This window comes from Neolamprologus brichardi, chromosome 10 (assembly GCF_056152115.1).
Source record: "Neolamprologus brichardi isolate AB-2024 chromosome 10, ASM5615211v1, whole genome shotgun sequence".
NCBI classification, from domain to species: domain Eukaryota; kingdom Metazoa; phylum Chordata; class Actinopteri; order Cichliformes; family Cichlidae; genus Neolamprologus; species Neolamprologus brichardi.
Genome location: NC_142113.1, coordinates 11,943,114 through 11,968,683, shown reverse-complemented (window position 1 = coordinate 11,968,683; position 25,570 = coordinate 11,943,114). Strand labels below are relative to the sequence as shown.

Sequence of the window (25,570 nt, the reverse complement as noted above, 5' to 3'; positions counted from 1 at the left end):
AGATAATTTTAAGTTACTGCAGTTGCAGGAAGCTGGTGCTAAAGCAGACCTAAAGCAGAGACGGACACAAGGTGAGAGTGTTTTGATAAGTTTTATTTTACTAAAAAAAAAATGGGGAGAAAGTTCACATTAACATTTAGCCTCAATATTACAGTATATTGAAATTCTTCTCAAAGGAAGTAAAATACAACATTTTATTTTCTTTTAACCTTATATTAAAAATATCAAATAGTACTCATCTAGCAGTGCTTGCAGTATTTTAAGATATGCTGCAGGCTTGATAGCAGAAAGGTTGGCTTTATACAGAGCACAGAGGGTTTTCTTTTATGCAGTTATGTATTTATTTACTTTTTTTCTTTGCTTTGCGGAGACAGCCTACCTTTTTGTTATCTGGCCTAGTTTGATTGACAAGCTGAACATGCAATGAGGGCAACTACACAAAATCATCCTACAGATTATACCGGTGCAGTAAGACACTTGGAACAGGCTTGCAATGCAACAACAAAAAACCAAACAAACCAAAAAAGCTAAATGTTCCATTTGTTGTGTTCTCTCCAAACAACCGTCATGTCACAGGGTGCCCTCTCTCCTCTACAAAGTGATCTGAAATGAATTCTGGGTGTATTTTCAGTACAGCTTACCAACCATGGACATGGTGAATAAGAAAAGTAGACTAAAAAATAACATCACTACCTGAATAAACTTCAAAAAACACACTCCTTAGAGCATTTCTCTAGTTGCACAGAACTGTACAGGCACACGTATTATATATATTTAAAATAAATAGGGCTAATTTGGCCGAGACTCAGTGAGGAGGGCACTTCTCTCTTGCTTGTCAGTACAGAGAGAGGGAAAAGAAAAATTCCAGCCATTTACTGGGACGGCCGTTTTATATCATTCTTGTGTTCCCTTAAACACGCAAGTACACACACACGTCATGTACATCCACACTGTCATTCAGACACATTGGCCTCCTCCTACCACACACACACACAGAAAGCCCAGGGAAGGAAACAAAAATCAGGTGCTAAACATTATTCCAAAACATGTAAATGCCTTTATTTGTGGAATGCCTCTGACCAAGAAAACAAAAACAGAAAGTAGAGTTTGAGTCGACTGGTTTTTCAAATCATCAAACCAGAACTTGGCAAAGGGATGACAACACCCCACACGCCGAGGCATGATCCTACGCCACTGCGCCAGGCTGTGGCCTCCAGACCCTTGTCCCCTCCCATTTTCCCCACAGTGGTCCCATAACTCCCTGTCTTCTTGCCAGTGGGAAGCGGCTGGGCTCTCCTCACGTTTACAGGACACGACACATGACTATTAAGACGCCCCGGAAATCTCCTTCACATGCCCGGCTCCATCTCCTCACAGGACTGGGTGTGGTAGGGTCGGGTGGATGTGGGGTTTAAACGGAAGGGAGATGTGAAAGGGGAGGGCTGGGGGTGGGGGATTGGGGGGCTGTACAGTTGAGACGAGCTGCCTGCTGTGGGCGAAGGAGAGCTGAGGCAGGATTACTGACTGCTGGGGACCAATGTTTGTATGGAGTCTCTCACTCTCTCACTCTTTCGTCTCCAGGTGAAGCCCTGTGGGAGGCGGCCGGGGATTAAACATCGGTGGAGAAGTAGAGTGTGTTTCGCTTCAGCTCAGCATAGGAGATGGGAGGATGCTGCAGGTAGTAGAGCAGCACCTGGACCTAAGAGAGGAGAAAACAAGGCTGTATGAGTACAGCTTCTGCTGGAACAATTTGCGCTTGGATGAGGGCGAAAATGATTATTCTGGATTTTGTGACAGAAACATTACAACCAACACATTATTTTTTTTTAAATATGGAAGCAGATATGGCTCATGAGCAGGCTGCTGTGATGTGCTTTGCTTTGAATTTTTACATTTATTTTTACATTTTTACAATTTACAGGGCAGACAACTTGCTGCTGATCTAAAAATGAGTAAGGAAAGGTTGTGGCAGTAAGCCATGGACGGAAAGTCACCTTTGACCATTATTAAAAAGAAAATCAGCGTCATAAACATAGATGAATCAATCAATCTAATGTTCTTCCTTCTCTGCTCCATAAATTCCCCTTAATCTCCCCTTTAATAACCAGTTTTATCATAAGGGCACATGTCTGGTTAATGCTGTCGCAGCTCATCAGGAAAATCACCTCCTAGTGAGAATGTTGCCACTTTGCTAGTTGGAGGGTCTCTAATTAAAAAAACAAAACAAAAAATACAAAGGAATCCATCACTAATTCACCCAGATTATACTTCGATTACATGCAGGATGAAGCACTGGCCTCATCTCTCTGACATGTTGTATTCTTAATGCAGTAAACATTTAGACTTTAAATAAGCCTCAGTGCAAACACTGGGCTTCACTGTAATGGACAGATGGGACCGTGCATGTGCACTCTGCCCCCATTTATGATGATTTACTCTGGATGTTGTTTATTCTGCCAAGCGGAGCTATTTGTGAACAGGAAACACATCTCTTTGCAGAGATGAATGGATAGCCTGCAGTCTAAATACAGCTGGGGTGGGTGGGGGTCAGTGACATTGGTCACTGGGTGATGTGGGAGTGAAATTCATCTGCAGATCACAAGCAGCAGCTGTGATACGCACATACGCACCAATTTAACATCGACTACTTGTACCTGCTAGGCCAATCGATTTTTTTTTTTAATCTCAATTAACAAAGTGCAGCTTTGTATTCAACTTTCAAAAACATCCATGCACCTGTGCCATGACGTCATGTGACCAGATGTCAGAGGCGGAGGTGATGTGCTGTCCCTTCGCGCTCTCTGACTCTGAGGGCCTGAGCAGAGTGGGGCCGAACACGGTGGCCAGGTTATGAAGGGACATCTTGTTGATGGGCTCCTTCTCAGCCACCCTGCAGAAACAACAACCAACAGGCACCGTTAGATTCTCTGTGATGAGCTTAGTCTTATGTATAAAAGTGACTGGAACAGGTTAAACATTTTTGTAAGTAAGAAGCGAATAAGTACGATTAAAGAATAACAAAAAGTGTGTGTATTTGCGTGTCTTTGTACCGTTTGAGGTGCTCCAGCAGCGTGAGGAAGGTCATGATGTTGGGGTCAGGCAGCGAGCGCAGGAGGTGCATCATGCAGTTCTCCTTGGCTGCTGGGTCTGAGAGAGCTGTGAGAGAGGGAGGAAGAAGATGTCAGATCCAATTATGGCAAGACAGCTTTCTAACAGTCCTCATCTTCTCCAGTTGGTCAACTGTAACTCACTTTGGGAAAAGTCTAAACACACACACTTCCTGGAATGAATGTAAGAGCTCAAAGGTCGCACCTATGCCCTCCATGAAGGCGGGGTAGAGGCGGTCAGTGAGGAGAGGCTCCGGCAGCTCCCTGAAGTACAGCTTCAGCGTTCCTGCAATGGCGTTGATGTCCATGTCGCTCAGCATCACCAGGATATCTTTGGTATCTGCAAGTCAGACACAAACACTCATCACATTATTCAAGTTTTACACTTGATCTCTGCTTCCTCCGTCTCCAGGACTGAGGCGATCTCTTAATGACCCCGCATGCATTGGTGTTTGACTTTTGTTTGTCACATCAGAGTGGATGCTAGGCCCTGCTCAGTCACATCTCAGCGAAGTAAAAGCAGCTGTGACCACAAAGACTCTTATGCAACAGGAGACCTTGAACACGATACAGCTGCTGCTCCTCATCTGTCCTGGATTGCCTGACTGTCAGTTTTCACTAATCCCTCATCTCGGTTACTAAAAACCCGGCTGCAGAATTTTTTTTACATCTAAAAGCAGCATAAGGTGCTACATTTTTAGGAAATTACTGAGAAAAAATGGGGTATGGTGGGATTGTAATGCGGGGGCCGCCGGTTTTGTGTTAAACCTATCGCCTTACTGACTCTCACATGACCCAAGTTCAGGACACATACAATAAAAGACAAATGGTGATTTTTTTTTTGCTGTGTGGATCATTTTATAATGTTTGCCAGTAACATCTGTAACCTGGTTGTTCATACGTGATTCCTGCTCAACAGAGTGAGCGAATTAATCGCTGTGCTGGAAAACAGAGTGAGCCCTGCAGAGTGTCCTCATACAGTCTGTCTGCGGTTTCCTGTCAGTTTCAGCTGTTCGCTGCAGTGAGACCAGTGTTTTTGACAATGTGCAGAGTGCACTGGGCGTCTCACAGATTTTTAAAAGCAAAGTGCAAGAACACAGACAGATGACTCATGTATTCTGCTGAAAATCAGTATAAGCCTTCACTGATACTGAACTATTCTTCTTGTGTCTGTATCTGACCAGCTTCAGAGGAATGTTAAGCCACTTCACGCCAATCTGTGAATCACTCAAGCATAAAAAAGGCATCTAACTCAGGGGATGAACCATTGTTGTGTCTACACATAACAGACAACTTAGCAAAGAGTTTATTTTATCTTTGGATCTTTAGGTACTTTGTTGCTAGCTGCATTTGGCAAAACACAATTTGCCCCCATTTCTTTAGTTAATCCATCTACTGTTCACTGAAGCTTCATCAGAAATGGTCTAAGTAGAAGGATGACGGTTGCTGAGGTATGCCAGATTACACAAGAACTGAACTGAAAGTCAGCAGCAACATCTTTAGGACGATGCAATACTATCAGTCATAGACTGGCCTCCCTAGATTGTGGATCTCGACATTACTGACGCAATGTGGGATCATCTTGTCAGAGAACATCCAAAGAAGAGCTTTGAGTGTCCTTCAAGAAGCCTCTTCCTACTATTCCTGGGACTTCTTAGAGAAATTACAAAAAGGCAGCTTAAAGTAAGAAAGTTCAGGCTCACATAAAGAATAAAGGTGGTCATAACAAATATTAACTTTTAAGTTTCAGAATCATACAAACTCTGTATTTAGCTGTATCTTTGCCTCTCAATAAATTATTGCTATTTGGAATTTTCCTAGAGCAAAAGAAATGAGTTGTGGCTCATGACTTTTGCACTGAAGTGTATAAATCTAAATGTCATTGCACACATTCTGCATCACAGAATGACGTCTACTGCATTGCAAAGAGAAAGAACAATAAACGATATTGTCGTGCAGTAAAGACGATGGGAGGAAGAGCGTGTCACACAGAAACAGTGAATGGAGTCTTACTGGTATCGAATGCTGATTTGAGGGCCTGGATATCAGTGGCCACCCCTGAGATCCTGTAGATTCCCACTTCATCGATCCCCCTCTTCTCCACCTCCTCAATGCACTGACGGACTATGTAAGGCACCTTGGAGCGCTCGCGCCTGTGGACAAGCACAGCAGTTATTTTCTGATGACTGAACTGGGCTTGCACATCTTCATCACAGGCGCCATGAAAACAGTTGTTTCTTTTCATGAGACGGGAACTTTGCTCATCATCTCACATATGCATCAATGAATGCCTATTCATGAAACTTTCAATGTCTCATTCTATCATTTAGACACATGAGCTCTGAGCCTTTTTCAGTCTCAACAACAGGATCAAGCTTACTTTGTAACAACGTTGATTTTGACTCCAAACACGCCACTCTGTTTTTTGGACGGCGTTCTCTTTAAGCTGAGGTCTCGACTTGTAAACTTCATGGAGAATTCCACTTTAATCTGAGGAGGAACAAACAACATTAAGAAGGTAAAATGGAAACTCTGGGATTGTTACAAGTGTTTTTTTTATTAATTTTATTTCTATGTCTGGTTTCTGCTATCTTATTACTATCTTTACTATCTTATTACTATATTTATATTTGTATTGTACAGCACTTTGGTCTACCAGGTGTGTTTTTAAAGTGCTATATAAATAAATGATGATGATCTTTAAGCTAATCATTTTAATTTATGGAGAAAAAACCTAAAAGAAAAGAAAAATTTGTGGAAAAAAGTTTATGGAAAAAAATAAATAAATCAAGATTTCCTTTGTATATATTTAGTTATTCTATTCAAAATTCTGTGTGTACAAATCTCCGACCTTGAAGGCTTTATTTACTGGACTAGTCCAAGCTCTCAGATACTTACCCCATTCATCTCTATGACATCCATGTGCCAGTTCTTGGACTGCACAGTCTGAGGATCCAGCTGAAAGACACAACACAGACAGAAACATGGTTGTTAACATTTTTGAGAAGCCTAAATGAGGACGTGACTAAATTCATACTGGGATTTTCCCAGGAACAGAAAAATTGCTTAATCACATCATCAGTGAGCCGTCGCTCCCTTTGACAACTCGACATTTCTCAATACAACACACAGAAAGGAAGGGAAAAAAGCCTGGCAACACTACCTGTACATTTCCTCGAAACCTGCTCACTTAATTCCAGCGTACCCACGGTGGGTGTTGTGACCAAACCGGACTTTGCCACCAGGGAAATTCTTTTCCCACATAAATCCTCAGGAATGTTTGTACTTGTAGTACGGAAATAGAGTCTGCTTTTATGCTTTTGTCTGTCTCTAAATAAAACCTGAGAAAGCCTTAAATTTCCATTCTAAGACAGAAAGTGGTGAAGTGAAAGTAACCGTCCTCGTGTGTTTGACAGAGAAATGCCGATTTAACCTCTTTACATTTCACTAAAGAAGAATCCCAGTGATGCACGCAGTAAGACATTCAAGTATGATCTGACACCTTTGGGTTTTTGTAGCTACAGAGAATTAAAACATAATTAAAACAACTGAAAAATATCTCCAAAATTATAACCACATGGAGCTCAACGTTCGGTTTTAGTGGAGGATAAAATAAGGAAACTGGAGACATGACTGCACTACCCGAAGCCCAGGCAAAGTAATGCTTGTAACCCCGGGCTCTAACGTAGATGCTGGACAATAAACTGAAGGCGGTAAGTTTATTGTCCCACAACTTTTTCGCTTCTGCTGCCCTTGTACGCCTTCAGCAGTCTCTCAGGCGTCGAACGAGGGCTCCAGATTGACTGAGACACTTCTCCTCGTTCACCGCACATATTCTCAAAGCGTGGCTCTCACGTCTCAGTGAGACAGCACAGACAGCTTGTTGTTGTTTTAAGTCTCCTGGAGTCTACGCCCGCTGTGCGAGGCCACAACAGCTAATGCCTTTTTTATAGTTTCAGCATCTGCACTACTCAGTTATGTCATCGCAACCCTGCACAGCGATGTGCTCAACGTAGAGGAAAATTACTCTTGCTGGGTGAGCGCAGGGGTAGCACGCTCCTCTTATTGTCGGCATTAAAAGTTTTTAGTGAGTGTATTTCATTACCTCGTAAAAAGGCCATTTGGCACCGGTTTCACGCATTCCTATTATCGCTAAAGCCTGTTTTCCCAGCAGTGTTTGGGCTTCAGACGAGGGACAGGTAATCACTGCAATCGGTGCTTTACACAGCAACTGGCGAGAAGGGAACCGGGCAAAGATCCAAGGCTCACTGATGACGCCTCTTTAAGCCCCCCTGAAGTAAACTAATTGAAAAAAATAAAAAGAAATATCCTACCCATTTCCTCCTTATTACTCTGCTCATTTCTAAAAATCCTGATTAAAAATGAATGTACTCAAATAGGGTTGTAAAAACAAAGAGGGTCCATTACAGCCATTTGTATACTCAGTGACCCTGTCCAAGCCTGAATCCACAACTGGGCCGTTTATTAAAAAATAGCTGAGGGGAACTTGCTCCCCCACTCGCCTGCTTCCCTGAGAAATGAGTTTGAGAGGAGGCCTGCATGAAGCAAGCTTTCATTTACTTTATAGTATTTCATTCAGAATAAAGCACAAAATGTCAGCAGGAGGGATTGCACTGCAAGACGCGGTCTGTGACTTAGCGGAGGATGAGTTCAGTCAGCTGGTCTAACAGCAGAGGGAGGATTTAAGGTTTTACTCCGAGTGACAGCTTGCAGTCAGGGAACCTTCAGGAAGATGGCAGGAGGTAACAGAGCTGAGACTTGATATGAGAGACGTAAAGAAGAAAAAAGAAGTTTGCTCCCACATAAAAGAACCCAGCTTTTATATGGGAGCAAGTGTGCGCCCCGAGTATGAGGTACAGCCGGTTTACTTGCATCCGGCCGTATATGTGCACATCCCACTAACCCTGTACTCTGTGTGCTTAAACACACTAACCCTCATTTATCTGCTCTCCTGCACGTTTGAGCGTATTGAAATGAACATAACAGGAAGCATGTGGCTGCCGTGTGATTCGGTCCATTTGCAGAAACCTACAGAAAAGTCACGGTTGATTTGAGTATCCTTTTTCCTGCATGTTGCTGGACTCTAGGTCAGTCATGCAGAATACAGGCTTTGGTATCATGACTAAGAGTCTCCAAATAAAGAAGCAGGCAGACGTGAGCCGGGACGTACATGCAGTTTGAACAGAGTACAGGCTGTGCTCTACTCAGACTGATCTACAAGATCAAAGCTGATAAGTCATTCTTTTGTGCTACTAAATGGTTTCTTTTACACCAACAGGGCAGAATGTGGTTATCAGTCACACAGTATTACTCAGACTTGTACTCTGGATTTCAGTTTTACATTTCAAGAAAAAAAAAAATCTTGTTCCCGCCCAGTTTTGAACCTGGGACCTTTGCATGTTAGGCAAACGTGATAATGACTACACTACGGGAACTAACTGAGAGCCCTCCCCCCTCCCCTCTGGAAATATAATCCCGCCCTCCACCCTGCTGTGGATCTGAGACTGACAGCAACAACACAGGGGGCAATCAAGGGTCTGCATCCCCTCTGGAGCTGCACAAGCCTCAACACATGCAGCGCTACAAAGAATCTTGATGCATCGGTGTACATCATGCACAATGCTCCCCGTGCACAGGGATCCCTCTTTCCTGTCCACAGGAACACTATACATGAAAGCATTTTCATCTGACAAGCGTGACCGATGTGGGTCTGTGAAAGGACAGTTGTTTGCAAAACTACGTTTCAGTTAAGTGCAAAAAGAAAATCTTGCTCAGACGTGCAAATTTGTCACCAATATGAACATTTAGTATCACATGCTGCTCAGATTTAGTACAACTAAAGAGTGGTGTTTGGACACTTGTTTGTTTTGTGTGATTAGAAATTTATGTAAAAGCAAGAGCTGAATAATGCAGACCAAAGAGAAGAAAAACAGCAGCAGACGCCTGAACCAAACAGTTAGGTACAAAGTGATGTGTAAAGCCAAACTAATGAAATCTCTATAGACTTAATTATCTTATTGTTGCTGTGCTTGGAGAGGTAATGCGTGCTGGCGACAACACCGCAAAAAGCATAACTTGATCTTTTGATATGCTAAATTAATGAATCGCTGTTTAATTTGTCTTTTGTGTTTCATCACACTTTTTCACCACTGCTTCTCTGCCTGATTAAATATTCATTCAGCTGCAGAAAGCTTTTTATTAGTCCTTTAATTAGAACGTGGTGCTAACTGCGCGGCTCCTTGGATTTAGCAGGATTACAGAAACCGTGTGCACAGTGACTGAACCTTTATTTCATTTTTTTTTCTTTTTAATTTCCAGCTAACACATCCCGCAGCAGCAAAGTTGCTCCTGCTCCATAAGCAACAGAACTATTTTTGGATTCATGAACCATAATGTTTATATGACTCTTTACTCAACAGCTGCTGATGTCAACGAGGCCATGGGAGGTCTTTGACTCAGTTGCCATGTTGCCTTCTGCCCTCTCTTCCTAGTTTGGGCCAATCGGCAGGGATTTTCAACTGAATGAGAGTTGTGATTTGCAGACTAGTCTTTTATCTCTGCCAGCAGTGTGTGATTCTCATCCAGCGCCTATAAGCAGCAACACACAGATGAGTACTACACTTACGCAACACCATCTTTGCCTGCAGCAGAGCGGAGCACTGATACTGAAACGCAGAAAAACAAAAAGGGGTGGACTATTCCTTTAATATTCAGAGTCAAAAACAAACACCTCCTTTATTTTCCTTAAAATACCCTTATGATCTGTTTTTTATGATTTCTTCATTGTGCTGCAGCATGAACGTGCTCAGGAAAAGACTGAAATCTCTTCAAATTCACGTGATTTCAGGAACTAACTTTGTTATTGACCTGTGTCATCTCTCGTTTCCACATGGAGGAGAGACACAGTCAAAGACTACTTTGTTTCATTTACTTTGACATTTTATCATTTAAATGCACCGTTCCCACCGTCCAAAGTCTGTAAACTGTAGCCACGGCAACTAACCTCCCAGCTAATGTGAAAAAAAGAACTGGAGTAAGATTCAACTGAGCAACTATGCGAGTTTGTTTTCCTGATTATTTAGTAACTTTTCATCGCATTACTTTTGCTGCTCAGGCTCACAGCATGTGCTTTATGTTTACCAGCAGTGACAAATACACTTTTAGTGACCATATCTTTATAGATACCTGCATGCAAGGGGCAAAAATAAAGTGCACAACACTACTGTGATTAATAGCACATCCCCAAAATCTCACTCCGTAATTAGATGATTAATGCCTTTATGTCACTGTAAGGAGATTAAAGGCTATTTGCATGCTGCCTGCTGCACAGCTAGAAGCAAGGGGGTCACTGTGGGCATCAACCTGAGAATGCTTTACTGACCTGCCACTCCCCTCCTGGAGCCCATTAACCAATCACAGATCTTGCACACAGGGGGGGGGATGAATTGGGGCCAATAAAGGGCCATGCCCTCCGGTGGAGACAGGAGGAGATTTATGTGGCCTATATAAAAAGGCCATTAGGGGAGTAGATGGCATTTTAGGCACACAGAAAGGATGAAACGCTAATATCTCGTCTGCACTAATCAACATACTAAAATGGAGAGTATAATTTCCATATGGGAGCTGAAATGCTGCAAGGCTAAGAGGTAGGATGAGCGAGTGGGAGGGAAGATGATAATGGTCGGATGCGATTCTCCTCGATGGCTTAGTCTGCATTGTTCTCTGCACTAAGCTGGCTAAAAGTCCACAAAAAGGAGAGAAAAACAGAACACAACGCAAAAGCTATAACCCCACATCCCAGCATCAAGGCTATTTGCTCCTTTGTTGCGACACATCAAATATATTGTGTCTAGTTCTACAGCAATTAGCGTTTTCCAGCCAGCTTCCCATCTCATCACACTGTGTCTTAATTAGGCGCTGCTTCGGGCTCACGTAGGGAGCACAATTCCCTGGTGTACTTCCGTGCCCTCACCTATCCTTTTCCTTTTCATTCCTCTGAACACCCAGTAAATAACATGATGCATGCCACAGATGCACAGACAGAAACAAGAAGCAATATGCCCTAAAGTCTGCTTTTCCTGGCCCCAACAATTATGATTCAAATTTCTAAACGCATATCTGCATGATTTTATTTTAAAAGCATGCACAACAGAGTATTTCAGTTGCACACACACACTGCTTAACCAAAAACTAAGAATGAAGCCTTTACAGAAAACAGAACTATTCAAAAAATCCATGCGTGCCTCCGCTGTGTTATGGTTTTAGATAATATCAGTGGATAGTTAAACATCATCGAGAGCAATCACCAGCATGTTGCAATGAAACACATGACCGAGGGAAAGAAAGGGGGGGGACTGTAGAAAGACTGATAGGATCAAAAGGCAACCAAGATTAGAAAAATGACAACACAAAAAAAAAGAAAGAACAAGTGACAAGAATTAAAGGATGAACCTTACAGAGCAGATGGGTGAACAGGGATTTCGGCACGGTGTGAGTGCAGGGTGGCAAGATACCAAAAAGACTTATTGCCAAAGCTGAGAAATTTGGACAGCAGTGAGACAAAGGGACTTCCTCCTCTAGTGCCTTGACATTAACACGGTGGTACCTGTGTACAGAGAAATAATGTATGTAATCACTGTTTTATTCCGCTCAGAATAAAAGAGTGGTCAGCTTTCCTCAGGCTCGTGCTGAATAATGGAAAACATGGAAGCAAAGGTCAGCCTAAATCTGACTCTTTGTTATGAACACAGTTACTATGCACACAAATTACAGCTCAAAACGCTGTTGATGCCGAAGAAGAGGAGGGCTGTGCAAGAACGTGGTCACCCCCTCCAGATAAATAAATACCTAAAAATTCCTCAGCTTATGTCTGCATTACTCCGTTTCAGTTGTGTGTGCAGAGGTGTGCACTGAATCACAGAACCTTTGCTGCTCAGCCAAATGAGTCACAAACCAGAAACTGCATTTAAACTACGTCGCAACACCACGAAAGGCCAGTTGCAGACACTACAAAGAAAGGGATAATAACTGGCTGCATACCAAAACGACATCACGCAAACATTCCAGATGTGTGTCTCAGAGACAATATGGAGTAATATGACACTTAATAAACAGAAGAAGAAAAAAATCGTTGCTTTAAATGCCAAAGAGGCGTCATTATCACAACTGAACAGCAGAGGGAGCCATTCTGATCGTCAAACAACATGATATAGCTGCCTTTTAGTCATCACTAGTAGCTTTTTTTTTTTTTTTTTTTAAAGGAGAAAAAAAGGCTTGTGGGTATGAAGACTGATGGAGGGGAGAGGGCAGGGAGCAGGAAATTATTATTTCATATTATTAAACAGAGTGCTTTTAGAGCGATCGTGAATTCCTATCTTAATTAAATCGTCGCACAGTCCCGTTTCATGTCGGTTCCATTTTTTTCAAATATTAACATCTTCTCACAAGTTATTCACAAGTGAGTGTAACCGATCCTGCATCAAACGCCAGTGCAATTCAGGATTAATCAAGAATATTCAATACTTTTTAAAGCTCAAATATTAAAGTTAGTAATAGAGATGCAGATTCTACCAGGATAAAAAAGGGAAATAAACCCATATCCTTATTTCTGGGTCACAGTTTAGCCATCACTGTCATCACTAGCTACATTCAGTCATCTGACCTTTCAGAATAGAACAATAGTCAACTCAGAAATAAAGACACCCATTAAGAGAGCACAAGCACACAGAAAGGATGAACTGAGGATTAAAGAGAGGGAGAACCAACAGATGGAAGTGACACAGTGATAAATAGAGGATGGAAAAGATTAAAGAGCAAAACCACAGCTTGTGTGTGTGTGTGTGTGTGTGTGTGTGTGTGTGTGTGTGTGTGTGTGTACATATGTTAACCAGAAACCTTTTGTCTGAGCAGCTTGCTGCGGACGCGGCCCCATAGCTTGGCCCCAGTGTTGCTGTGCCTCTTGTGCACAGGGGTCTGTGGCTGGCTGGACAGATTGTGCTGATTCTGATCCACGCAGCAGTGCTGCTCCAGACGCTCGCACACCGAGTTCAAGTTTACATCCGATACCAAGATCTCCGTCATGCCAAAGCCTGTGAATTCCTCTCCCACCGAAACACAGGTGGAGGAAGAACACCGCGGACGATGAAGAGGATGGGAGCACGGATCCCCACGGAAGCTCTTAGTGATCAGTGAGTCGCTTCAGCAATCAAGTTTCAGAAAAAGACTCTGAAATTCACTTCAAAAGAGGAATGAGTGATGAGGAGGAGGAGAAGAAGTAGAGAACGATGCTGCCATGGTGTCCTTGATAAGCCTGATAGTAGGTCCACGCTGATGCCCCTCTCTGTGAGTTCGCTCCACAGTCAGCTGCCAGCATCTCCTCAGTGTGCGATCTGACTTCCACAACAGCAAGCACACATACAGAGCGACTGAGCGAGAGAGAAAGAGAGAGAGCGCGAGAAGAGGGAGGGAGATGGGGGGTGAATGGGCTCCCGCTGTCAGTGAGCAGCTCTGCTTCTCCAGATGTTGATGGACACACCTCCAAAGAGAGAGAAGGGAGGGGAGGAGGGCACAATAAACAGTCAATGAGAAATGAGGGGGGAGAGAGGGGGAGAGAGAGAGGGAGAAGGAGCAAAGGCTAAATGCTGGACTCTGTTTTGTTCAGTGCTTTGACCCCTTGTCAACCTTTCCCAGAGTCGGCCAGCATGCTCAGGAAGTGAGTAAACAAAGAACTGTGACGATGAGAAAGAGACAGTGAGAGCATGAAACACAGACAGGTAATACCTGCGTCGCCAAAAACATGACTTGAAACACACAGGCAGACCTCTAAGAAGCTCTAAAGGCTCCTATGTTGTCGTATCCTTTTAAAATCTGACAAGAAATATCTTTCCTCTCTCCCCCTCTTCTCTGTGCCTCCCTCTGCAGATGACTTCTCCTCCCGCATTCTTACAGTTCTCCGATTTCCACCGTCTACTCTCTGCAAATGCGTGCGTAATTTTTCCACTACAATGCTCGACACTTTTCACCGTGCCTGTATGCTGACATTGGAAAGTCACTCAAAGACATCCACACGCACGCTCACACCCCGGGAGACACGGCCAGCGAATCTCCATGTTTATTCAACAGGACAGCCGGAGCTGGCTGCTCTTAAGAGAAGGATTCCTCTGTATAATGGATCGATATGGGGCAAGGGAGCCTGTGTATGCCTGTCAAACTCCATCTCCATCCACCGTGTCCCATCCCATTTGAATTAGAGAGGGGGGGTTCTGCTGGTGGAAAAGGTTACAGACATGAGGCTGCATTTTAAAACCCCCAGACTGGTAAGATGCACCGTCTACTGGGCTGAAATGTCTTTGTGATTCAGAGACAGTATCTGCGAGGAAATAATTATAATTTAGTTACCTTCTGCTAAAGCGGTTTTTCGCCACAGTTTTTAGCAACAAATTGGACTCATCCCATCATCACAAGGCGTCTCAGCTAACAGCAGACAGCCTGATACCATAGTGTAAAAACATGTGGGTTAGAATGTGTTCTGTGGTGATGATAAAACACTAAAGTGGGAGCAGGACGGCCAGCATGTCTCGCTTTGTGACCGAAAGTGTAGTACAGAGGGGGTGGTGGTGGAGGAGACCTCCGTCAACCCTCGCCACAGACTATTTTTAACTCTCAGAATTCGTAACTATGAAGCATACACACTCTATGCGTCATATCGTGGAAGGAATGTCTGGGAAAACCATGTTTTTAAAATGGGAGGGGGAAAAAACCCCACAAGGCGACAGAAAATCTTTTTGGGCAATGCACTGAAAGAATCGTACATCAAACTGTAGCTTGTTTGATTGATTTCTGCTTTCACAGCATCCAGAAGAGAAAATAAAGACTAAAACAAGCAGAAAAATAAACTACAATCAGCAAGTGTCATCATATGTGATGGGAGCTTTAAAATTAGTACAAGCAGCAGAGGCCAAGATACCCTGAGTGTGTGCAGTTTAGTCCTAAAATGATTTCACATCGTCATTGAAACAATTCTAAATCTTTCATTAGAACCTCGTGGCTCGAATTCTTACTACTTTCAGATCATACACCTGCAGTCTGGTTCATGGGGAAAGCTTCAAGTTTCAAGCTCAAGCCAAGAAAGCTTTTCACACTTTGGAAAATCCCCCCAGAGCTGCTTTCACAGGCCGAGCAGCAGCAATCTTCGCTCGCAAGATCAGTCAAGTGCGTCTTTAGTCGTCCAACTTCAGTACAGGATGAGACAAAAAAACGAATTCCTCTCATTTCCAATTGAAACCCAACATCATCATCATTTATTTATATAGCACTTTAAAAACACACCTGGTAGACCAAAGTGCTGCACAATACTAATATGCACATAGTAATAAAACCAGACATAGCAATAAAAAAAAAAAAAAAAAAAAAAAAAGAGCTAAGTTTCAGCCGTGACTTTGGGACCGAAAGCAGCAACTGCTCAGCTGACCGAAGGGAACGAGTGGGACGTGGGGCTTCAACAAGTCAGACAAATAAACAGTTGCCAGACCATTTAGAGATTTAAAAACCAATAAAAGGATTTAAAACGGGTCCTAAATTCAATTGGAAGCCAGTGTAGAGAGGCCAAAATCAGAGTGATGTGATCAAATTTCCTTCTGCCAGTTAAAAATCATGCCGCAGCATTTTGCACTAATTGCAAGCGTGACAAAGTGCCCTGCCCAACCCCTATTAAAAGAGAATTACAATAATCTAAACGTGAGGTAATAAAGGCATGAATAACACCTTTGCTTAACTTTCGTTAAACGTCTGAGGTGATAAAATGCTGATTTTACCACCCCGTTTACGTGGTCATCAAAGATAAGTGCAGAATCAATTTTAACTCAGAGATTTGTGATCGAACTCTTTAGTTGGGAAGTCAAAGCTGCAAGATCAACATCTGGAGTATAAGAAAAACGATTTGGGCCAAATAAAATCGCTTCTGTCTTCCGATCATTAAAATTTTAAACTTTTTTGCCATCCATGCTTTGACATCAGTAAAGCAGTCAAGCAGAGGTCGAGTTGGGAGACTATCAGAATTACTAAAAGGTAAATAGAGCTGGCAGTCATCTGCATATAGATGGAATGGCACTTTATGTTTTCGGAAAATCGCGCCAAGAGGCAAAAGGTACAGTGAAAACAATAACGGCCCAAGAATAGATCCCTGTGGCACACCCCAAAGCAGAGGGGCCACAGAGGATGAAGCCGACCCCAACTTAACACAAAAGGTCCTATTTAAGAGATAGGACTTTAACCACACAAGTGCCGAACCAGAAATTCCCACACAGTGCTGTAAGCGGGAGATCAGCAAATCGTGATCCACTGTGTCAAATGCAGCGCTCATGTCCAACAAGACCAGCACTGCATATTTACCACGGTCTGTCGCTATCAGGATGTCATTCATAACTTTTACGAGGCTTAAAGCCGAACTGAAAGATTTCTGACAATTTAGAGTCATTCAAGTAATCCATCAACTGAGTATAAACAATCTTTTCCAGAATCTTACTAAGACAGGGAAGCTTAGAGATGGGTCTAAAATTTGATATGACTGAACTGTCTAAGCCCAGTTTCTTAAGTAAAGGATGTATGACTGCATGCTTCCCTAGGTACTTGACCAGACAAAAGACTAGTATTAATAATGTTCAGAATGTGTGGTCCGATGATAGGAAAGACCTTTTTAAGAAAATGGGGAGGAACATGAGGACACCTGATTGCTTACTTTTACTGGCTTACAGTCACAAAACATGAAGCATTAACAATAAAAGCAAACAGATGTTCATAAATGAAGCCTGCTGCAAACTTTGTTATTGAGAAGGTTCATGTTGTCCAATCTCGAATTCCAGATCTCATTCAAGCTTAAAAATAACCGAATGTGAGGAAAAGTTTGTTTTAATCCATGATTAAAATTTTGCTTTAGTTTTGCTTGTTTGTTTGTTTGTTTTTTTTTGGGGGGGGGATAAGAGCAGATTAATGGTCTATTAATGGTCTGTGCCCATTTCTGCAGAGTATAATCACAGTAAGAGAGGGGCAGCCAATTAGAAGGAAGCTAGCTTTCAGGGAGGGGCTCTTAAAGAGACAGAAGCTGAAACTATTTAGCTCCTACAGCGATCACAGTTTAATGATAAATAATATGGTGACAGAAATTAGTATAACAGGCTCAAATAAGCCTCATTTTCTTTCTTGGTACCATAAAACTACAGTTTATGCCTGCAAGCAAAATTTAGCTTCATGTGTTGTGATATTAATTAGTGTGATCATCATCCAGCTTGTAGCTGTCACTTAGACGATGCTGTTCAGGAAACGTTTCACACTTTATGGATCGCGCTATCTGCTTTCCAGTCATGTCTCATCTTCACTTTGCAAATTAATTTTTGACCTTTGGCTTCACTTTGAAGTGTCAAAAAGCCCCAAAGTCAAAAGATACTGACAGCAGAGGAGTAGAGTAACAGCAGGTGTTCATACAACCTATGTTGACTGCTTCACAGCCCATCACGTCAAATACATTCATGCAGCGAGCTCACACGCGCACACAGAGTTGCCAGTGTTGCACTCTCTCTTGTGTTGGCTCATAAGTTATTTATGGCTGCACACTATATGCCGACATGTTAGCGCAGAATACCTGTGGGTTTACACAACTCGGCACACATCAAAAACTCCAAGCAGTTCTGCACACAGACCGCCTCCATTCCCTCCAAAACTCAAACCGACTCCATACGTGGCATTTAAATGCAAAAATAATAACAGGCTGTCGATGTACCAGAATAATATTTTTCTCAATCATGTCAAAAGCAAAACTATTTGTTTTTGTGGTTTTATTGCTCGGTTTTGGTGTGCGTAAGAACAGTGGAATAATGGCTCCCAATTTTCCTTAAAAAACACACACACACACAAAAAAAACAGGACCTTGCATAGATAGATACGTACTGTAGAGATAAATTAACTGTATGAGATGATGAATTGTGTGGGGCTTTGAGCTTAGGAAACATGGGAATGATAAAAAGACGAAAGATGCATGCAGGGGAGGAGGAGGAGGAGGAGGGCGCCCAACGGGGAGATAAGATTAAGAATTCTTGTGAGAAGAGTAGAAAATGTAAAAGTACATGAAAGAAAAGACATGAGTAATGAGCAAAGGTCTCAATGCTAAAATAAATGTGTTTTTTATGTGAGGTGACTGTGGGGGATATGTTTGCCTTCTTTTACTCTCTCCGTCCATCTAACACCCACAAATTGTTGTTTTTATGATTTAACTGAGATATATAATAACACTGCTGGCACTCAGTCAGAGGTTCAGCACACACTTTTATTTAAAATGATCTTAATTTAATACCATTTGGCTACCACATGAAAAGGTGAAAAAGCAGAAGGTTGAGTCCCGAGTGCTTGTGCTCTGACATCATGGCCAGCCCTGGCTCTTAATTATAGATGCGCCGGGTGGCACGGCCCCTCGTAAAGCTGCTCCACATGAACAGACGAGGGAGGGGGGCTGCTGAACGAGGCCCTCGTTTACAAACTCCACCTAGTTGTGTAGTTGCTGCCTGACAAGCACTGCGATTCTGTTGACTGTGCGATTCTAGGGCCTCTAGTGCTGCGGCCTTCAGCAAACCTCTGCCAATCACACACACCTTCAGGAGCCAGAGACAAATTAATGATCAATCGCAGGGCTGAGCCGCTCTGACATGAATATGGAGCAGCTTTGAATCCATGCCTGCCTAATGAACGCGGGGCGGTCAGTCTGTCAGTCTGCTGTTTTAGCGGGTTTAGTGTGTGCTGTGTGTAATAAGCTCCTGCTGAAGTCTACAAAACAGCTACAGCTGCTGCAACAATCTACCTTTAAATTCCAGCAGGAGCTCCTTCTGAAGAAAAATCACTATTTTCTATTGGAGATGTGGAGCAGTTTGCTTTTGGCTTTAAAGTGAATAAGAAGACCTGGCTGAGCTGGCTGCCAAAAGCTACTACAGGGGTCTGGGTGTAGTCCACCCTAGACACCCCAAAAACCACCTCCTGCCCTCTGTTTATACTTTAAACTATCCTATTAAATAAAGTAAAAAAATAAAAAAAAAAGACAGAAAGAAGGTTTCACTTTCATGTATGAACAGTAACTAAAGCAGGAGAAAATTACCTCAGCTTCCAATAAACACTAAAAGTAGGGGAGTTATACATAAATAATTTATTACCAAATAAGAAGCTCAAATCTCTTCCAATGTCAGTCGACCCTTTTAATAAAAACCTGGGGAATTTTGCTACACAGCTGTACAGCTAACAGAGATTTGGACTTACAGTTAAAGCTGTATTGTATTTTTTAACATTTTCAAAGGTTTAGTGGAGTTCGTATTTTCATTAATTTCATGTGTTTTGGTAAGGTTTTTTTTAGGACATTCACTATTTTAGTGCTTTCACAAAAACAAAAACAAACCCTTCACCAAAGTGCAGGCAGGCCATTAACCTTTATAGTTTTCTATTTTGGCTGTCACGATGGGGACACACACACACGGGTTTGTTGTTTGTTCCAGCCTGCAAACACAGCAAGAGCAGGTTACACAGAAAGCTGGCATCTGAGAATGTGCGTATGTGTACATCCATATTTTGGCCACACCTCGGTTGATCCCCAAAGCAGCTGACAGTGGAACAAAGGTGATTGTTGGGGAATATCAATCACGTGCATCTTTCTTAGGCCAGCGACCGGCTGACATCAGTGGCCGGGTGGCTGCGATAGCTAGAAACCACACTGCGAGCGGATAATTCAATCAGGGTTAATTCGATGGGTCTGCAAGTATGTTTACAGGATGATCTGCTCCACCTCTTTGATCTCTCCTGCTCTCTTATGGAGGAAGAAGGGGAAATGGGGTAAAAAAAAATAGGTTTGTGTGTGTGTTTGTGTGTGTGTGATGGGGGCTTTCGAGGGTAAGAGTGAGAGTGCTAAGATGAGAGTGCAAAGGCGGGAGGAGGTTTGGCTCGGTGGGAAATCACAGCCTTAGGGTGCACTGCAGATTATTCCTGCATCTCTTTCATCTGAGCCATTGGGGGCATCCTCCGATTAACCACTCCATCACTTATTAAGCACTTTGGAACAAAAGTGGTGAAGGAGACAGAAGAGGGAAGGAAAAGGAGTGAGCAAAGAAAAGGCTTAGCTTGAATCTGTGTGTGTGTCTTTGGGCGTGGCTGAAGAGAGGTAAAGCGTGTTTTTGTGCTCTTTCAGAGTCAGCATATTCAGGGTGTACATATTAATAGATTGTGGTACATCTAGCAGAAGAGTGCTGTGAAGTGTGATCAGTACACGTAGATGCACAACGGTAAGGACACAGAAACAAAGTGAAGGAGAGGAAGGAAAAGAGGTTGAGAGGAAGGGTGATGCAAGAACAAATGGTGAAGCAGTAATGCTGCACTCTGCATCACAAACCTCCGACTAAACAATGAGATCACACCCTGTATACACGCAGTTCTTCATGGATTTTACTAATTAAAATCCATGTAATTACATATATAATTATATATATAATTTCTCTCTGTTTAATGCGCGTCTCTTTATTTATCCTAATGTCTGTGTCCATAATTCTTCATTATGGTTTCACATGATCCGAGTTACTCCGATGTCCACCAATGACAGGAATGAAACGGCAAAGATGTTGCAATACCTCAAACTCTTTGTGTTACATACATCCACCTGAAAAAAAAAAGCTAAAGGCAGAACATCAAATGCAAAATCAACTCTAAGAGTAAACTGTGCTGTTCCCTGGCTCAGAGTGTATTTGTTCATCAAACACAAGATAATCATTTTTCCTCAAAAAGGCAAACAGCAAATCCTCTTTGGTGGAGATAATTACAGCAAAACAACACAGTGAACTTTTTCTTTAATTACAACTGATTCCCCTCCTACCGTCTCTAGAAAGAAATGACTGCATAAAGTCTGAGCAGAGCTTTGCGTTTGCCTGAAATAAACATAAAATAAAGTCAAAGCTGCACAAGGCAAATTTATATTTTTTTTAAACCCAGAAAAGAACTTTGTGGAACAGTTCCTAACTACTAAAGCACCATAACATCAGGGGACCACATAACCCGAGGGTCTGGGTCTATTTTCTTCCTTTTGTGGTAAGCAGGTGAAGACGTTGTGATAAGAAGTCTTTGCACATCCTTAACATGTCCACATTTTGCAGGATGGAGATCATCCACCCGTCTGAGTGTCTGTCACACCTGGAATAAGCTTGATCTTTAAAACTGCACTTTGCTAAGATGTACAGCCAGTGGAGGATGACACATTCCCCCTGTTTTGGTAACTATTCCCGATATAGAGCTTGGTGTTGGGTGTGTTTTCATCATATGAGCCAACCTGCCCTTTGGTGGGATGTGGATGGGCACCCACTATGTTGAGGCTGTGATCTCAGTGTTGTGATCTCTGCTAGTCTGGAGACAAGGCTGTGTTACATCTGAACATTGTGACCCAGTTTCAGGATGAAGAGAGCGCAGCCTCACAGAACGGTGCTGCTGACCTGCTTCAATAATTCACGCTTAAGTGTATAACCGTGGCTGAATGGACGCGGCCACCTGGAAAGATTACACGGCCGGGGCAGGAAGCTGGTGGGAATTACAGAGAGGAAGAGACGACAGTATCAGAAAGTATAACGGAACTGAGATTTCTTAGTTTTTTAAAGGAAAACATGATTGTTTTGGGCAGAGGGTGGATAAGAAAGTGCTTTAAACCAGCGGTCCCCAACCTTTTTTGCACCACGGACCGGTTTATGTCCGACAATATTTTCACGGACCGGCCTTTAAGGTGTTGCAGATAAATCCAACAAAATAAAACTAGTACCGGTACCGAAAAAAGAAGATTTATTTATAACACACGTGAAAAGACCCAGGAAACCAGAGTTAACAATAAAGACGATAACAAAATAACGCTAAAAAACGCTAAAAACCCTGCAAACCATACATTTCACACCTGAGCCTCAACTCTCGCGGCCCGGTACCGGTCTGAGGCCCGGGGGTTGGGGACCGCTGCTTTAAACAATACGCACGAGTTAGCCTGCTGCTTTTCTAAGAGGTCTGATCAATAATGAAGAGGAGGAGAGGTTTGATGCTACGCGGACGGCAGACAGCCCGGCTCATGCTTTCAGTCTCTCATGGTCAAACAGAACACCTACATCTTCTGCTGAGCAGCATGTGTGCACGTGCATATCACCTCTCTGCTGAGGCAACATTACTACTACATTAATTATTCATAAACTCTCACAGAGTCACCATTTTCCAGCACATGCTACGTTTGTTACACTTCCCACTCCCACACAGCATTTATGAGAAATTTACTTACCAGCAAAGTTTCTCAGCACTTTTTTAAACAATTACTTTGTGATTTTATACAGAGCAGTCATTAGCGCCATTAACATAGTGTTTCTATGTGGCTTTTTATTTGTACCCCTTTTGATATGCACATTAGAGCTACACAGTACGTACTAATAGACTGGGGCAAAAGCCACTTAGTCTTCAAAAAATGCTAAATTAAGCACTGTAATTATGATAAAGGCCTGGCCTGCAATTTCTCATAATCATTATCAGAACAAATGAGGCCGAGGTGGTGCAAAAGCAGGCCAACAACTGAGAGCACACCTTAATGAAGAACACAAAGTCCCCATCACGAAAAGATCAGTTTTGTAACCTCTGATGTTTTAGTTCCAGGAAAAGCAGGTCAACTCTCCTGTAACACACACATCCATCATCGCTTTCCCACTTTCAATTCTCGATAAGCAGCGTTAAAAAAAAATCGGTTTGAAGAAAAGCCATTAACTCGTAGTGATAAATCAATTAGTTAATCAACAGAGAAGCCACCAGCTTAAGCTCCCAGTGGCTTTGTTGCAATGATGACCGGCCTTTGTGTTCAGAAAATCATCTCGGACTAAAAGCGTTGTCTCTGATGCAGAAAACTGCTCTCCGAATCTCTCTCTCTGCTTTGATCCTCAGGCTTTTTTCTCCTTCCTCCTTCCTAATCGTAGATAAACAAGACAAAGCAGAAACTAAAGAAAGGGTGCTTTCTACTAATGATTGACATAAAGCAGCCAGTGGCACAAACAGGGAGGCTGAACTGTGGCGCCTTCTCTTTAACCAGAGCTGATCCGCCTCCTTCACGCTGCCTGACTGAAACACTGTTGGGTTTGCTGGGCGGAGAGAACAAGATACAAGTAGGCAGAGATGTAATCAACCCAAACAACTCCTCCGCAGCTCTTAGAACACACACACACACACACACACACACACACACACACATCCCTCTCCTGGCTATTATACAACACACATTACATAATTCAAACAATTTGTGACTGTGAAACAGACTCTTGAGATCCCCTCCCTCATGAACGCCCACTCGCTCTTTGAAAGCAGGACTAACGGAGGAAACAGGTACACTCTAGAGCCAGAGCCTCCGTCGGATCAAAACATTTTCTGATTGTGCCAGGGACGCTTTTTAAAAAGATTGCTCGGCTGAATTCAACATGACACGCTGGTTATGCAACAGGCTGCTGCAAGCAAAGCAACGCAGAGAAACTGGGAGCTGAAGAGAACAGTGCCATCCTCCAAGGTTATTAAAGGTGCTCTGTCTCTATGTCCATTGTGGACATGCTGTCAGCCTATCACAGAGCCAAACTGGTGCATGTTATTGGGTACAGTTTAGTGACACTTTAACTTTTACTTCAACCACTGATGTGTTACATGTGGTGTCAGCTCAACATTAGATAGCTAACAGTAATGGCCTCATCATTTACACAGCTGAGAAGTCCAAAACATCCTCACAGGGAGGTCTGGAGGGGAGACGCTTCCATGTGAAAACAATTACATCACTTTTAGCCTAATTTGTAGAGGTGGGAATCAACATACATCCCATAATACGATATTATCACAATACTTAACGCTCGATACGATATTATTGCAATTTTTTAAAAATATTTTGCGATATTCAGATTCTGTACATAAAGGTAAACTTTATCAATATTCATTTTATCTAATATCAAAGTCTCACACTCAGTCTCTCATTTCAGTCAGTTTTATTGTTGACAAACTGAACGGTTTGTATTACAGTCTAGTCCAACTTAACTGAATGCAACCATCTGGTACAATTATAGCTATTCTGAACTATGCAATTTATGAAAACTATGCAGCCCCTTCAGCAACTGAAGAATTTGAAAGTAAATTAAAACAAAATATAATTTTACATTAAATAAACAAGTTTTAAACTTAATTAAAATAAAACATGTCTAAAATTAAAATAAGTAAACTGTCATATTTATTGCTGCCAAAAAAAAAGTTAAACACATTTGGACAGTGAAGGAATGTCAGGATTCTTGCTCAGAAAAAGGATCAACATGCTCTGAAGTCAGAGCATGTTCCAGTCCACAAAAACTTTTTTTGTAACAAAATATCGATTTCTGCTGTCCCTGTATTGATACATTATTAGCAAACAAAATATCACAATACTACACAGTATCGATTTTTTCTCACACTCCTACTAATTTGTGGTGACAAACGGGCCCCGGCATCGAGATCTCAGGTCAGGAAGCCCATAAAAAGAGTTTACGTTTTTACGGCTGTGGAAGGGTCAAACAAAACGTCAGTTTAACCGTTATCAATATATATTTACATAGTTTTAACTCATTACGGAGCGAGGATATCTGCCAATCAAGAAGCTAAGCACCTGCTGTGGAGTGTCCAGCTGTCAGCTGGCTGCAGCTCAGTACAATAGAAATTGGAAGGGAACAGCATCATTAGCTGTGATTACAGACTCTAAAACATTAACACCACAAAGTCTGATTTTAAAAAGTCTAGTTTTTTAAAAATAAAAACAAATAAAGGACGGAGTAGGATGCGTCATATTTGTTAAAAAATGGGAAAAATTTAATGAGGGATTCTGTGCTTAGTACAGGAGCACTGGGGTTCATGTGGACAGCAGAGGAAAAGGGAAGCTTCCCTCCTTCGCCTTGGGACAGGAAGTCATAAAGCAGGATCAATCGCCTGGCACTACTTACAGTCGAGCTATATGAGGAGCATAATGTCACGAGAGATCAAGGACTCAACAGAAACTCAAGCCGCTGCAATAATCAAAGTTATCAAAACTTGATCCTTCAGGTGGCGGACAGTTTGCAGGGAGAAGCCGTCTGAGCACTACACTCTTTAACTGCACACTTTCCTGTGCATGTACATGGAGAAAGCTTGTCCCCCTCTGATTACTGGAGTGGAAGGAATATGGAAAGGTCATCAGAACGTGCTGAAATGCAAAAAGGGGAAAAAGAAAAAAAAAAGAAAACTACACATACAAAAGCACAAAGGTTTGGGCTGTGACCGCTAACCGCAGCATCAAACACCTTATGAGTAAAAAGCATGTAGAAATCCACATTTTACAACAGTTACATTCTTAAACAGCAACAATAGAAAAAAGTTTTTAATCAAAG

General features: G+C 42.4%; 1 protein-coding gene across 3 annotated transcripts in view; it reads right to left on the bottom strand.

Moving 5' to 3' along the window:
* Positions 1-317: 317 nt before the first annotated feature.
* Positions 318-25,570, bottom strand: part of abr (ABR activator of RhoGEF and GTPase) — a 126,510-nt gene continuing 101,257 nt past the window's right edge. For all 3 annotated transcript variants that reach the window (XM_087847177.1, XM_087847178.1, XM_087847179.1), the window contains exons 17-23: positions 6,006-6,065; positions 5,488-5,597; positions 5,121-5,260; positions 3,313-3,447; positions 3,051-3,156; positions 2,737-2,890; positions 318-1,699 (exon numbers count right to left, since the gene is read on the bottom strand). In XM_087847177.1, the coding sequence (XP_087703303.1) occupies positions 1,610-1,699; positions 2,737-2,890; positions 3,051-3,156; positions 3,313-3,447; positions 5,121-5,260; positions 5,488-5,597; positions 6,006-6,065 (795 nt within the window). In that variant the 3' untranslated portion in view covers positions 318-1,609. The remainder of the gene's footprint in view (positions 1,700-2,736; positions 2,891-3,050; positions 3,157-3,312; positions 3,448-5,120; positions 5,261-5,487; positions 5,598-6,005; positions 6,066-25,570) is intronic.